At 31.4% G+C, this 16,561-nt stretch overlaps 1 protein-coding gene and 2 long non-coding RNA genes across 4 annotated transcripts; 2 read left to right on the forward strand and 1 right to left on the reverse strand.

Annotated features, from left to right (window-relative positions):
- Positions 1-212: 212 nt before the first annotated feature.
- On the forward strand, positions 213-5,929 carry LOC130897308 (uncharacterized). The gene is made up of 3 exons (XR_009059686.1): positions 213-317; positions 5,641-5,723; positions 5,778-5,929. It is a non-coding gene; the product is annotated as an uncharacterized LOC130897308 (long non-coding RNA).
- LOC130897306 (calcium permeable stress-gated cation channel 1) lies at positions 678-5,192 on the reverse strand. Of its 2 annotated transcripts, XM_057806085.1 has the most exons (3): positions 5,020-5,159; positions 4,382-4,970; positions 678-4,279 (listed from the first exon to the last, which is right to left on the reverse strand). In XM_057806085.1, exons 2-3 carry the CDS (start codon positions 4,968-4,970, stop codon positions 2,766-2,768), a joined length of 2,103 nt encoding a protein of 700 aa, XP_057662068.1. In that variant the 5' UTR covers positions 5,020-5,159; the 3' UTR covers positions 678-2,765. The 2 variants fall into 2 exon arrangements, with proteins under 2 accessions (XP_057662068.1, XP_057662067.1); XM_057806084.1 differs by having other exon boundaries at positions 678-4,970; positions 5,020-5,192.
- A 4,469-nt stretch (positions 5,930-10,398) lies between the features above and the next one.
- On the forward strand, positions 10,399-16,538 carry LOC130897501 (uncharacterized). Its single transcript, XR_009059715.1, has 3 exons — positions 10,399-10,589; positions 10,656-10,815; positions 16,427-16,538. It is a non-coding gene; the product is annotated as an uncharacterized LOC130897501 (long non-coding RNA).
- The last annotated feature ends 23 nt before the right edge of the window (positions 16,539-16,561 follow it).

Raw genomic sequence — 16,561 nt, forward strand, 5'->3', positions numbered from 1 at the left:
GTCTAGGGTTCTTTTCTTCTTAAAACGCCGTTTAGAAAGAAAACACTTTTATTACAGAATTTAATCGATGGAAACACTTGATAGTAAAAATATTCGTGTATGTGGTTTATATGTTAAATGAGCGGGAGATTATCTTGACCACACGGGAAGTCGCCTTAGTTGCGTGATCTTTTACCGTCAATATTTTACTCCCGACTGACTCTAATATTATTGTCCGCTTTAGGCTGTTAAAGAGAATTCGAGGATACTATTATATAGTTCGAATATGGAAAAATATTTATCTGGTTTCATTACATGAAAATGTTCTTTAAATGTGGGTGAGTAAAAAAAAACGGTTATTATGTATTTTTATTTAATTGGAGAATATATATGAATTCATTATAATAATCATATACAGTAATTATTCCACAATTTTTTATGAAAAGAATAAAAATGTTAATTTAATCCATTCAGGCAACACTTATTACATTATATGGCTTTTCGGAAACTATTATTAGGTTAACCCTATCTGCATGTTTGTAAACTAACCTGGATCACGTTCACTAAGTAAATACGATCAGTTGACCGGTTTATTTTTTGTCAAATTTGAAAATTATGAATTTCCCTTATGTTGTTATCTAGAATCAACTCTCATGAGTTATGAACTGATAGGTTACGGGGGCTTGAGGGTTTTATACTTTTTGACATTTCAACAAATAGCTTATTAGTATTGAACTTTTGAGGAAAATCCATATGAGAGACGTTGATAACAATTATTAAACATCTAGAATCTATTATAGGTATAACTAAATAAATATAATCGAAAAATTAATGCACAAAAAAGTGAGGGTGGTTTTTCTAGATCATTTCTTAAATTGGAAATTTTCACCAAAAATTGAACGCGACGTTCGGAAAAAATCTAGTAGTGGATTCGGATCTACAATCAGCTGATCTATCTGACAAAGATTATAGTTTACAAATAGCCATTATATATAATTTGAATCTGCTGAGAAAGTTGTGGAAATTTTACATTAAAATCTATAATGTACTTTATTTTATGAACTATATAAATATGTTGTCAGTGATGAAGATGTGCACTCTGCCCAAATTTAGCAGGAATAATTTACAAATAACTTCTTGCCGCTGAAATAAAATCAAAGGTTGCCAAATAACTTTAAATTATGAACGTCATTGTTTAAAATTTATTTTTAAAAAAATAGCAATTTTTGTTAAGGAGTAGAGATCAAGTATAATATGTAACATAAAATATTTACATATATACATTACAATACTTGATAAGCAATATGTATACTATGTCGAATAACAATATTAATTTCAACTTAAATAAGTTTTCCAAATTACATCAAAAATTTATAACGATTTTATGACATATAAATAGTAGGTAATTACCTACAATTACCAATTATACATTGAATTTAAGAAAAAGAACAAAAGCTACAATTTGAATGTGTTGTATTATATTTGTTTATGCACAATTGATGATTTTTTAGTTTAATAGTTGAATCACAAATATTTATTAATTATTATGAGTAGATCAAGGAAGAAAAAGTTGTAACTCTTAATCTTAATGCTACTATTATACACGTACAACTATATATGTTATTATTTTACTAAAATATGGAAAACGAATAGATATATAAGTTACAAAAATATTTTTGGGAATAACTTGAAGTAACCATTTTACAAATTTAATGATTTCATCCAATCGTTTATTTTAACAAATGATAATAGTATTATTGTTACCAATAGGGTACTTGCATGTTTTGAGAAAAAAATAGTTTTGGATAGTTTATATAAAACTTTTATTATATTTTTTTATATTCTTTGATCAATAGTTATAAATAAAAAATTATTGAAAATTAAAAATTTTGTAGTTAGTTCAAACATTTTAGTAACGCTGCCATATTGCGTAACGTCATAGGTAAAATAAGTATTATTATTAAACTTTGTTTAATCTGAAAAATGGTATATAAATGTTATGTGCCTAGATGTGAAAATACGACGACTAAAACACCTGATAAAAGTTTTTTTATGATGCCAAGAAATTCGAATATACAACAAAAATGGTTTGAAATTGTTGATCGTTTTGACGATCCAGAAAGATGTAATTATTTTCACTTTAATGTAAGATTCAAATTTAACGTCATAGTAATTAAGTTTATTATGCTTTTAATTTTTAACGTGATTATGTAATAATGTAAGAACTTAACTTATAAAAGGTTTATTCTCTTTATTTTTATATATAGAAAAATATTTTATTTATACGTAAATAATAAATAAAAACTGTATTATAACAGCACATGCTACGTTGCCGTAACCTTTTGATCATCAAGCAGATAACTGCTCAATATTTTTATTAAACCTATGGCGTCACAACTGAAAACCAATGTGAATCGTTTTCTTAAATTATGTATGAAATTTATGCGATTTTCAATTAAATATTTAGATGTTATTTTTCCACTTTTAATTAAATACTTTACTTTCTGACATTATTTCATATCAAGAACTTATAAAATAAACAAGAAAATAAATAATTTTAAAAAAATGCAGTACCCTATTACCAGTTTTAGTGAACAAGTTTGAAATTCTTTTATTATAATTATTGTTAATTGTTTAACCTTAGTACAATAGTTAAATTCAATATATTTTAATTAAGTAGTTATGCTAAATAATAAACATTCGCTTTTTTTTCATATTTTCCATGAAAAATGCAACCTTTGTTAAGAATACTCACAGCCTCATTAGCTGAAATTAAATAAAAAAATCTAAGCTTCACTGATTCCAGTCACATCCAATTTAATATTATAATTTTGATTTGATACATCACAGAAAATAGAAGATGTTCTAACAACATCAACAGTTTCTATAGCACTAGAACTTATTAAAACTGGGGCTATATATTCTTCGTTTACAGCAGGTGTGTTAAATGTGTTAAGAGGTTGTTTGCAAGAAGGGAAAGGTCCAATGAAGGAAAATACAATGCCTGTAAGAGCAAAACCCAAAAATGCAATACATGCTGTTGGACTGAGTTGTGCACGCAAAGATAAGAATAAGGCTGTTATAAGTTGGAGTAGCAATATTGCTATACGTACCATTTTGATAGCACCAGCATGAATTCTTTGTCCTTCCCCTGACATAGTTATTGGTCGATAAACATAATAAATATTGTATTTGTCTACATAATGTTTTAAACAGAGATATAGAAGGCCAAAAGGAGTAATTAAAGGACATGTTAAACTGTAAACTGTGCAAATAGTAAATATTAGAAGAGTCCATGCATAATGAATTCCAAAAGGAAATACTGATAAAATTTCTTTTCTAATGCTAGTCTTCTCAGCTTCCGACTTTATAAGCAGTAACCTCCAAGCATACATAGCTAATTCAGGAAATCTTAATAATTCAAGAGCTGTACCAATGAGTGCAGAAGTAATCACATAATTAACAAAAAATGCACCTTTATCAGCTAAAAATATACATTCCCATCTTAGAGTAATATTTTGTGTTTGGACAGACCATTCTAAAAATGCTTGGGCACTAGTTAATCCTAGAGATGGCAATATTAAAACCATGAAAAGTAAGAAGAAGAATGCTTTATACATAGTAGCATGATTTTGTTTGGATTTTGTCCAATGTGACATCCATTCATCAGAATACGCTACCATAACTGGCATCACTGCAGACATAGACAAAAGCAACAATGTAGGTAAAAACTCTGACAAAATAGGACTGATTTTTTCAATCCAATTTTCTTGAGAATTTGTAAGGTTATTAAAAATATTTACCACAATTACAGGTGTTGTTAAAAAGAAAAGTATTATAAATAATAAAGCATTTATAATAATAGCTTTGGAATACCAGTTTCTATAGGAAATTTCTAAATTTTCCCAGTTTATATCAGAAGGTGAAGGGGCTTTGAATATTACCCAGTTTCTGTGAGATCCTGCTTCAAACGATTTTAAAACATATTGAGCCATTTCATCTGAATTGAGTGTCACAAAAGCTATACCTAAAGGATTCTGAAGAGCTTTCCTTCTTTCTAATGCAACCAGATGGTTTAATTCCTCTTCTCGTTTTGTATAATATATAAGTGCATTTTCTGTTCTACAAGGGCAGCAAACTATACATCCTCTAGGCTGAAATTTAATATCACTTTTTTGGATATGACTTTCACAATACATTCTTGACTCATGTATTTTTTCTCTCTGTCTTTCTAATAATGCTAGATTTCTGATTTTGTAGGGTATTTTTACATCTTTAACTTCTATTCCAGGATATCTGACTGTGAAATAATTTTTTATATCTTCACAATTTCTATGATGCTTTGATATATTTGTAACTAAAAGAGTTCTTGATGAGAGGTTTGATGAAATTGGTAGCCTACCTGAACATTTTCTCATGATGAAAATCATAACAGGAACCACACCTATTGATCCTGCAATATGGACCCATAGCATCTTTGAATCTGAAGGTAAATTACCTATAGTGGTATGCCCAAAAGTTGTTTTATCCCCCAATAAAGTTCCTTGGAAATTTATAGGCAATACAACACAAATAGAAAATATAGTTATAACTAACATTAAAAAAAATAACTGAACTTGAAATGATAAATAATGTGAAGCATCAGGCCCACAGCGAGAATATATTTGTTCTTTTGTTATTTTGAAAACTGATGGAAGCCATAAGCAACCAGTATCAGGAATCAAAGATACTTCATGATTTGTTTCCTCCACAGCAACAGCATCATCAGTATTTTTATAAAACAATTGTGTCCATTTTTCAGTATGAACTAATGCAAGTCTGCCATAATCCCAAGCTCTATTTCTCAATAGAGCGAATAAAAGAATTAGTAGGATCCAAGAAATAACATTAAGTAATAACGTTTCTGGTATACCTTCGTACACATTACTTATTATTGTTTTATTACTTTTTCTATTTATTAAACAAGTGTCATTATCTATTAATAGTGACATCTAAAACAAAATGTATCAGTTTATTTCAAATAAAAAGTCAGTGACATACCTTAAATATTACAATAAATTCATTCCTCTTTATTGAAATTATCAAATAATAGCAAAACTCCACGTGTTATTAGTATTTCCACTTTATTTTGTAATATTATATATGACTTATGTGTAACATATTTCACCTGTTTTGCATGACATCTGTCAAAAATTGTTGGTTATTTAACTACTAAAAAGAAAGTTTGATTCACGGTCTACAAGTGGTGCGTTCCAATAAGCGTTCACGGAGCCTGAAATAATCTGTGGGCATTTCATATAAAGACTATGATCGTTGTGAAAAAAATTCAAAAACTTACAAATTATAACATAACCTCTTGAAGCTTTCGATTTATATTTTTTGTTGTGCCATTCGTAAATATTTATCTCAACGTTCAAAACGCCTCGTAAGTCATTCCACTTGGGATTACGATTATGACGCTATGTGTGAAAAATAAATAATATGACCAGACTCGAATGAGGCTTAAAAAATATGAAACTTAATTTTATTTTCATGCCTTAAGATATATTTTTTTTATTTTTGTGTTCTTTGGAATATTGGCGAGTCATTATTCTCATAGATAGATGGCTCTGGATTGATTTTTTAAATTATTACAATTTATAAATTTTTTAAAAATGACAGAAGGACATGAACCTTATGATGATCCAAGTTTAAAAGGGTTTACAAGATATTTTAATAACAGAACTATAAAAGGCCGTGCAAATGTGAGTATACAAATTTTATGAATGTTTTCAAATGACTTAAAAATATTATTCCAGGTATCTATGGCTACATTTGCATTTATGTTTTGTATGTACGTGTACATAAAACACGGTAGAAAAGAAAAATAATGGAACAATATATTAATAAAATGTTCGTTTATAGTGTAAAACATATACTATTTCAGAAGTAAATATAAATGACGAACTAATTGTTATTATTAATAATAATTGTATGAGTAAATAAAGACTTTTTTTCGATCCCGGCAGCTCCATCGTAAGTTTCAGATAATTTTATTAGAGAATTTAAGAAAATAATCGTTGTTCGAAATGTTTTCGATTAGGGACATAATATTACTTATGGGAAAAAGTTGATATTAGGTTGATTTTTGATATTAAGTCGACTAAAATAGACATCTGTGGCAATAACCTTTGAGCATCGTTAGCCAAAACATTATGGAATCTGATTTTATAGTTTTGTCATTTATGGTCAACATTAATATTGTGACCTCAGCATCGAAATAGCGTAGCGCCGAGTGGTGCCAACATGGCAGCTCCGTCATAGCAATAATTGGAAAGGAAAGAATAGAAAGATGTGGTTATGATGAAGATATTTTTCATGTGGAGGAAAGTGTTTATTAGGTTTGGCCCTGATATAGGCAATACTCAGTGTTCCTAGCTCCTAAAATTTATTTCCCTAACGCCCCAAACAAAAACCCCTAAAATTTCCCCAAATAATAGATTAAAAATATGAAATATCATAAATACATAAACGACTAATAAATTAAGGGCACAGGGGAAAAAAGGCGACAGTCCATCCGGACGAATTTGGAGAATATCGAAAATATGGGTTTACTAACTCGTTAGAAGGTAAAATTCAAGGAAAAAATATGTTTGATAAATAATGTGTTTATTATTACAAAAAATGAAAAAAAAAATAAACGTTCATTTCAAACTAAAGACGTAACAGAAAAAAGAAAAATTCTATCCTGGACTCATGCCACTTTTCCCTAGCATCAAACTAATCTGTTGGTGGGTCATCCACAAATTCGTCATCGCTCTGTTCTTGAGGTTGTTCAGCAAATGGTAATTGTTGATAAAACAACCTGGCTTCTGCTCTCTCAAGGAATGATGTCAGATCTTGCAAATCCTTCCATTTGGGCATTTTAATAGGGATGGGACCCTGATAAAGTTTTCTCAGCGTTTTCTCTCTCGTTTTCTGATTTCCTTCTTGTTTCTTTCTTAGGTTCTTCTTAAGCGGTTTCTGGTCGAACTTAGAACTACTATATAGGCCCATATAAGCGGATTTGTGGGAAACTAAACGGGAATTCTCATGAGAAAACTTCAGCATCCTGATAGGCCGAGTCTGGAAGGGGCACTTCGTTGGATAAAGCGGCGAAAAAAATGTACTCCAATTTTGAAAATCAAAATTTTTGCCATAATCAATGACCTCAAATGGTGTAGGTTTCAGACGGCAATTTCTTAATTCGTCTCTCCAGTCAAGTGGTACCTCAGTGTAAGCAGGAATCGAATAACCGCAAAGTTTTTATTTTGTCCTGAGCACGAATCAACAAAAATTGCTAGTTCTTTTACTTCCATGGAGAGGATCTTATAAAAGAAGTGATGGAATAGACTTCGTCAGCTCCTTTCTTAGCAACAGATTCATCGTAGGTGTAAAATACAGATCTTGAATTTGACAAAATATGAATATTGAAATTAATAATATTTAGTTGACTTTTATAGTAAACATCATTGGTAGTGATGTTTGGGTATGGCAAATTTTTTTGGAAATCCATAGTGATACTTTCCATAGTCAGAGACTTTGCGGTACGTTTGCAGTAATTGCGCTTTAGATTATAAAATTGCTGACTTTTTCTTAGATGAAGCTCCTTTTCACGATTTTTTTTTTCGCCAAATCATTGCTTGCAATCTTCCTCGTTTTATCATCCTGGATGGAATTCAATTTCAGAATAAGTGAAGATATGTCGGCTTTCAAGGTATCACACGTACTGCACGTGAATAACCAAACGATATATTAAAGTTGTTTTCAAAAATTCCTCGAAAAGTTTCGTAGGAAACTTTAGCATCAGTGTTGCGATCAGAATACATTTTGTGTAGTTTGACTATATTTAGATCTTCGGGCAGGTAAAAATTTTTTTGGAGTCTGCCAAGGAATAATGAGATTTTCGCCCTTTAAGACTCCTAATGAACTCAATCACTTTCTGTTTTGTGTCCTCTGTGAGGTCGTGTGTTGTGTTTTCCACGCATATCGACTGGTGCTTTCCCAGTTAAAAACAACGACTCGTTTACGTATCTAGCTCGACGCCCTGTGATTCTGTGTAAAGATAAAAAGCCTTCATACATAATGGAACATCACGAGTTATTCCATCTTCATTCAGTCGGACACGATAACTAAATGAGGCATTATTAAGCCTTGATTCAGCTTCATTTTTCCGAGGACGCCTACGCATGACAGGAAGAAGAGTGATGAGACCACCAAGGTAAGAGTTCCAAATATTATATTAGGCCACGAGACTTCGTCAGAATCGTTATCATTATAAGTACTTGTTGACGTTGACTTTGATGCTATGGCGGCAAGTTCAACAGATTCCAGTTGATCAGCGTTGCTACTCTTTACTATTTATAGCACGAAAAAATAGAGTTGTGTGTAGCACCAGTCACTGTTCACACTTACAGGGGGTTTCAGAGAAAGGTAATACTATCTTTAGGATAGATAGAAAACACATTTTTTACGATTTTGCCGCAACTACTAGTAACATTCTATTGAAATTTTATACGAATATGTTTTGGAAGCTGATACATCCAATGAGTTTGTTTTTATTATTAAATATTTTTCAATATTATATTTATTAAGCAGAATTTCAAGTGAACTTAAACATTATTTAATTTTACACCAAAAAGGTACTCTAGATAAAACTCGACTACTGTGTACCGTTCTCGGAAAATTTTGATTTGAAAATTATGAAGTAATAACCGATGCTGATATAAAGTATTGATTCGAGATCCGTAATACATGATCATCAAATTGTTGTTTGTTTCATACTGAGGCCTCCAATAGCTCAATGCCCATACTTATTTAACTTTTAAAAACAAGATCCTATACTGATAAAACCGGATTTTTATGAAACGTTACAAGAAATGAAAGCTCTCAGTCTCAATTTTTTTAAATGTATCCGTTTTATCGATGGGGTCTCATTTACGCGACAAAAAATTAATTAAACAAGAAATCACACGATGAAAATTTTAAAAATGGCTAATAACATGTAATAGAATTCAATTAGAGTGAGTGACCAAAATGGCCTCCGTTTTCACGAATACACAATATATCCTTTTTTCTAAAGAATCCGTTAATCTTCTAAACGGTTGGAAATCAGCTATGAGGTCATTAGAGTGACGTTGAATTCTGTCTTTTAATTCTTGAGATGAATTTGCCTCTATAACATAAACTTTTTCTTTAAGATACGACCAAACTATGTAATTCAAGGGATTAAAATCGCGTGACCGACGAGGCCAATGAATCGGAGCTTCTGCACCTCTACCAATCCATCGATTTGGAAAATCATTCCTCAACCAATTACGAAACCTTCTATCAAAGTGCGTTGGTGCTCCATCGTGTATAAAAAATAGAGATCTTCGCTCGTTTAGAGTTAAATCTTCTAATATTCGATTTCTTGAAAAATCCAGGTACATATCACCATTTAAATTTCCAGGTAAAATATGATAACCTACTAATTTGTTACCTAAAATTGCTGCCTAAACATTAACTTTTAATGAACTGGAGATTGTGTACTGTTTTCGAAATATTTTGATTCTGATACTGATATAAAGTATTGATAAAGTCCCGGATCCGTCATACATGATCATCAAATTGTTGTTTGTTTCATACTAAGGCCTCCAATAGCTCAATGCCCATACTTATTTAACTTTTAAAAACAAGATCCTATATTGATAAAATCGGATTTTTGTCCCAATTTTTTTAAATGTATCCGTTTTATCAATGGGGTTTCATTTACGCGACAAAAAAATTTAAATTCACATAATGCTTACTAATTAATAATAATTAATAACTTTATCAATACTTTATACCAGCATCATTTTCAAATCAAAATATTCTGAAAACAGTACACAGTCTCCAGTTCATTAAAAGTTAATGTTTAGGCAGCAATTTTAGGTAGTAAATTAATAGGTTATCACATTCTACCTGGAAATTTAAATGGTGTTATGTACCTGGATTTTTTATGCAATCACTTATTCGAGATATTAGAAGAATTAATTTTTATGCACGATAGAGCTCCATCGCACTTTGATAGAAGGTGTTGTAATTGGTTGAGGAATGATTTTCCGAATCTATGGATTGGTAGAGGTGCAGAATCTCCGATTCATTGGCATCCTCGTTCTTGCGATATTAATGCCTTGGATTACACAGTTTAGTCGTATCTTAAAGAAAAAGTTTATGTTACAGAGATAAATTCCCCTCAAGAATTGTGAGACAGAGCAAACCCCAAATATTTTTCAGGTTTCTATCTATTCTAGAGACGGGATTACTTTTTTAAACACCCTGTTTTTGAATGTACACTGGCATGTATAAATGAGCTTGTCGTTTCTGTCTCTTTATAACTTCTGTGGCAGTTCTGTTAGAAGTAATTAATTTATTGGTTAGGTTTATTTTTTAAATTAATCTGTCATTTTTTGTACGTCTTTTTTCCTTTTTAAATTTCTTACTACGTGAGAATTCATTTTTAATTCCAATAAATCATACTAATTATGAGTGAAAGTGGAAATAGAATTAATCAATGTTATAAGGGAATTCAAAAATTTTTTAACAATCAAACTATTCAAGGACGAGCTAATGTAAGTCACAGTTGTTATATAATATCCTTTTAACCGTAATGAGATAAGATTTCTCATCAATTTTAGGTTTCATTGGTTACTATATTTGCTATTCTGATCACATTGTTGGGATTCAGAATTTTAAAGAAAAAACGGGGGTCTACATAAAGAGAAAATTTCTTCGTATAATACCTAATATATAATGACAGAAAAGAAAACTACTTTAACAAAATTTATCGTACAAATTGTAAGTAAAGTGTTAATTGAGAATGATCTACTAGTACTAAAGCTCTACAGCTTACAATATTGATTAAAGCCCCTTTCCTACGACAGAAACGGTACGATAAGAAGTGAAACCAGCTGAACGCTTGAACGTTGTATCCTATGTGGATTAGCAACACGAGCGACATGGGAGTCGGTAAACATTTTTGAGTAATTTTGTACTTTCGCGGTACCCTCGTTTTTTTTTGGCTCTAGAAAATCGAAAAATCATCCAATTTCGATGATTTTTTTTAAATCTTCGTTTTTACGGCGGATTTATGAAAAAAAATATGGGAATAAAAAAATGAAAATTCATATTGGTTAGGTTAAGTTAGGTTAGGAGGGAGGGTGTTCTAAGAATTCAGAACAAATGTTCACATTTGATCTTCTTTTGAAACAACGCCCCCCTAATTTAACCTAACCAATATGAATTTTCATTTTTTTATTCCCATATTTTTTAAACTCCCAATTCTCTCTCTAATAGTCACCCTTAGTAAGACACCATTTTTTTAATGGTGAAAATTTTCAATTTTTTCATAGTTAACTTTTAATATTGTACACTTGATCACCATAAGTGATTTTAAAAATATAACTTTAATAATTAGTTAATAAAATAGGTACAAACGATTATATGTGAGAAAAGTTCAATTTTAAGAGAAATTGTTATTATTTTTAATTGTAAAAATATGATACATGAACATTTTTGTATGAATTTTTGTTTCAAATTGTACTTTTTTTGTGTAGATTATGAAAAAAATTTCATTTGATTATTTGGAAAATGTTATCAACAATTATACGTAAATGAGTGCATTTTCATGAACATTTAAAGACCTGAAACCAATATAAGTTATTATTTCTTTTATTCCCATGATTTTTTCGTAAATCCGCCGTAAAACTAAGATTTTTAAAAAAATAATCGAAATCGGATGGTTTTTCAATTTTCTAGAACTAAAAAACGAGGGAACCGCGAAAGTATAAAATTATCCATTTTTATATGATCACCTTGAATAGGAGTATTTTGAGAAATAAGTGTCATAAGTCATAAGTTTCAATTTGGAAAAAATTTTAAAATAGTTAAACCAATCATTACGACAAAATAAATTATAGTTTGAGAAAACCAAAAATCACGGTTTTATCAATAATCAAACTAAAAAGCGAAAAATAATTCTTGGTATAAGAATAAATTTACTGATGAGAAAATTAAAGTCACTATTATAAAAGCGTAAAGTGCTTTCTATGACATTTCTAAATTAACTTTGCGTTTTGTAACAATAGATCTCATTCTCAGTCCGGGGACTGTCCAAATGAGTTTTTCGATTATTGAAAATTATTCACTAAGAAGGACTTCCCTTTCCAGTATTTCTTTTTTTCCCATTTTTTTAATAAGCTCGAAATAGCTCTTTACCGTTAGTTGGACGGTGTTTCTCTATAGGTTTTCTTTGGAATATAAATGTGGTACGTGTCTCTAGGATGGCTTAACTGGTATAACTTCTAGCGTGTAACCAATAGATATGGGCTCGATTCCTATTCCGGGTCGTCTGAATTATTTTTCCATTGCCGAAATAAGTATTCCCTTTCCTTCATTCTCCATTTCCTCTTTTATCTAACTCGTTTAAAATGGTCTTCTTCTTCTTTCTCCCATAATAGATCTATCGTCCATTCCTTCTTCGATATCTTTCGATTCGGTCATCTTGTGGTCGTAAAAAGTGATGATAGACCTCTAGAACTCTTCTAGGGATATTTCTCAAAAATTTCGACTGTCGTATAAGTGTTGCCAATATTTTTTCCAATCGATTTCACTTTTCAGATACTCTAAAATCATCACGCATTTTTTTAACGTTGTCATTTTCCACGAGTATGAAGTTTGCTGCAAATCACGAATGGGAAATTAGCATTTCCACGGCTTTAATAGATAATAGTGAAATGATATAACAAATAACATGACCTTCACAATCAATTTCATTCAAAATTTCCATTTAGGCACAATAAAAATATCAATTACTATTGTGTACAAGAATTGCTACTTAAGTTTTGAGATGGACAAGATAAACAAATAAATACAAATATTCATAATTGGATATGGCTTTACGGTTTTTCAAAATATTCTCCAACAAGGACTGTATGTTTTTGTTTGTACTAATGTGTGGTGGAGAATGATTCGTCTGCTGCTAACAAATGCTGGTACACCATTCAGAATTAACCATTCTACGTTGCTCTAGTAACGTAACCTTGGCGACATGTCCAGCTATTCCGAAATTGCTGAAGAAGTACTTCGTGTGCAAACAACTTTTCTTGGATTTGGCTCGTCTTTTAAGAATCGTGCAGACGATTGCTTCGGGTTCATATGCATAGATCCATGTTACCTATTATCATCTTATAGACGTCTTTTGAAGTACCCCGATTCAATTTCTTCAGCATTTCTTTGTACCAATTGACTCGAGCTTTTTTGAGGGATTGTAAATTATGCGGTATCTAATGTGAACAAATCTTTTTGACACCCAAATACTCATGCGAATTGAATGTATGCGAATGGAACTATTTTGGACGATTTTGCAATATCTGTTTTTGCACCGCATCGTTGTTTTTTGGCACAACAGCCGATTTTGGACGACTTTGCGAAATACATCCTGTAGAGAAGTACAATCACGATTGGAAAACCAGCGAAACGGTGGCTTGAGATCAGGCGCATAACACCAAATGTCGAAGCGAGTTGATCTAAAGTCATAGAGTATTTGTAAACAGCTCTTATAGCACTCGTACGAGTGCGTTCACCGTTAAAAATGTCAAACTGTATGATGGCAGTGTCAGATTTCACATATTCATATCTCAAAACTAAATTAGCAGCCCTCATAATAATAATCACAACTGTAACACAATGAAGTCATTGTTTAATCAAATGAAGAAATTAAATTGAAAACATCTTCTTTCAAAATATGTACAACAAACTAATCAAAGCGTCGTGGATCTACGAAACGTACATGTTATTATAATCATCTGAGATGATTTTATCGTGGCATATGGTAGTGTGGGGACAGCCCTAGAGGATTAAAATATAAAGAAGAATGAGAAGAAATTAAAGATGCGGAATGGTAAATACACAGTTCTCAGCTCCTGTACACTCCAGTGTTATTGATGGTTTTAGTTACATTATATTTTTCCTTACACTTTGAAGGCTTTCCTTCCAAATAAAAAAGATTAATGAAATATCCACTTTTCTCCATGTATTTAACCTATTTTTTTTAATCTGACTTGCTACAGTTTTTCTAAGAATCGTTTTTTCAATAATCTGATCGGCTACCCTTAAAGCACACCTTTATGTTTAGGGTTAATATATTGAGGGGATACATTACGGATTTTCAACTCAAAATTCACAATTGGGCTCCACTTCTATAATCATCAATATTTATATCTAAGAGCTAGAGGGATGTAAGTCCAATTTTCATCAAAATGTATTCTTACTGAGTTTTTTTTTCGAACTTTATAAAGCCATAACAAACTACATAAGACCTCTAAAAAATATAGAACTTGAGTTCTGTTAATAAAAAACGTAACTCCATTTTCTATCCAACCTGAAAAACTTACAGAGCTTACATATTTAGAAGATCGGGACTTTAAACTGCATCAACCATAAGTTAACTATATGGTCGGGTAGCTTACTTACCTTACCAGCTCTGTGAGGGCCTTGGCCCCCTCCTGAATGAACCTCCATAGTATTTTGTCCCTTGAGTTGGAGCACCATCCTGTGATTCGCATAGATTGGAGATAATTCGTGACATCATCCAATTATCTCATTTTTGGTCTCCTTTCACCCTTCCTATTTTACACTTCAACAATCAGAGCTTTTTAGGCATTTGGGAGTCTTCCATAACAATGTCTTGGTTTTGTAAGATATCTCTTATCTCAAATTTCCATCCGATTCTCCACTCATCTCCCACTTTCACGCCTCCATATATTTTCTCGATGACTTTTCCTACAATTCATTTTAATCTTTCTTTAATGTGTTCTGTGAACATCCATGTTTCATGACCATATTAGACCACTGTGCGCATAAGTGTTTTGTAGACCTGTTTCATGGCGGTGGGGTTTAGAAGTTTGCTCTTTAGTAGACTCAGATTGGTATAGAAGGTACTGAATCAAGCTTGTATTCGCTCCTTCATGGATAACTGCAGTGGCTTGAATATGTATGGTATTTATGTACATTTTACTTCTAAAAACATTTTCTAACCTCACCGAAAACAACCACAAATATCTCTTGGTTGGCTATACACAAATGATAGTCCACGGACGAGACTGCATCGTAGAAAGTGCAAAAAAGAGCCAATGGTCCCACTCAATGTTTACATGAAACCATTGAGAAATTGTATAGCTAGCTGTAAGAAGAAGAACCCATTCATCGTTACAAACAAAAACTAGATCATCACCCTAAATTTCAACACTGATGAAGGGTCCTTTTTCATATCAATAACACTGTGTGGCTTGAAACAAAGTATGGAGTGCAGCTCTACAAAACCAGTTTTGAAAAAGATTTCAAAATTTTTGATCTCTATCATGCACAATGATGAAACGGACTCATTTTTTTGCTACTGGCCATTCCTCCAATTCGACTGATAATAGTATTAAATACAAATACCTCATGGCACTGCTCCAATGGGTATCAGATGAGTACCTCACTGAGTAGAAAGCGTTCACGAGCTAAAGAACATCTTGCTATGTTCTTCATTTATAGGTATAACAAGGTTATTTCCAATGATATCCTGTTATAAAAAGTTTTGAGCTAACAACGAGTTAATAATTATATTAGTATGTAAAATGCATCAGAGAACAGTAAACAGACTTAATCCGATCTCAGAAATGATTAAATCTGGGATATGCTTCAGGATAAAATTTGCTTTATAACTAAGCTGAAAACGAAGGTAGAACCAGATACCAGAACAATCTACAGGGATTGAGACAGGCAGAGGTCCTCCTGGGCTACTATAACCAGGGAAGATCTGTTAATTGCATCAACCTTGGCAAAAACAATCTAAGAATACCAATAGGAGTCTTGTAACGAAATCTCTATCCATATTGTATTGAAGTGTAAGATACTATGGAAATCTGGAACATGACAGTTGGGACTATACGAAATTGAAGACGAAGATTATTGGTAACTAGAGCCATCCTATTTTCTGGATTTACTAAGAGGAGTAATAGATCAGCTGTAAACCTTGAAGGCACAGTATACATGATACTCTGAAATACATGCATATATAAAATTTTCTTCTCACCACAAACTACAATAACGAAGTCCGATCATTTCCAATTTTTGAAGGAAATCGTATTTTTCATAATTGTGGTACAACAGAATTAAAACTATTAAAAAAGACTACCGTCCACATTGTTCTATGTTTGTGTTATGAATTTTGAAAATAACGAGCCTTAAGGGGTTTGAAGTTTCTTGTAAAACTGGTAATTTGTGACTTACGTTCCTCTAGCTCTCATATACAGATATTAGATACAATGAATGTGAAAAAAATTAGAGGAAACAGTATTTAACGTAGTTGATAACCGATATCACGCTAAAATTTATCAATTGATTATTTATCCCTTCATTTCAGGTTGCAAGCGGAGTTGCACTTGGTACTGGGTCATACTTACTCTTCGAATCTCTTTTGAAAAGATATTTTATCGAATGTAAAGCTACAAAAAAGAAATAAACTATCTCTCTTTTTTTTTGTTTACTTCACCGTCAA

This window comes from Diorhabda carinulata, chromosome 8 (genome assembly GCF_026250575.1).
Source record: "Diorhabda carinulata isolate Delta chromosome 8, icDioCari1.1, whole genome shotgun sequence".
In the NCBI taxonomy this organism is placed as follows: domain Eukaryota; kingdom Metazoa; phylum Arthropoda; class Insecta; order Coleoptera; family Chrysomelidae; genus Diorhabda; species Diorhabda carinulata.

Coding starts and splice junctions, on each gene's coding strand:
- LOC130897306 (XM_057806084.1), bottom strand. CDS start 4,970: ATGTCACTATTAATAGATAATGACACTTGTTTAATAAATAGAAAAAGT.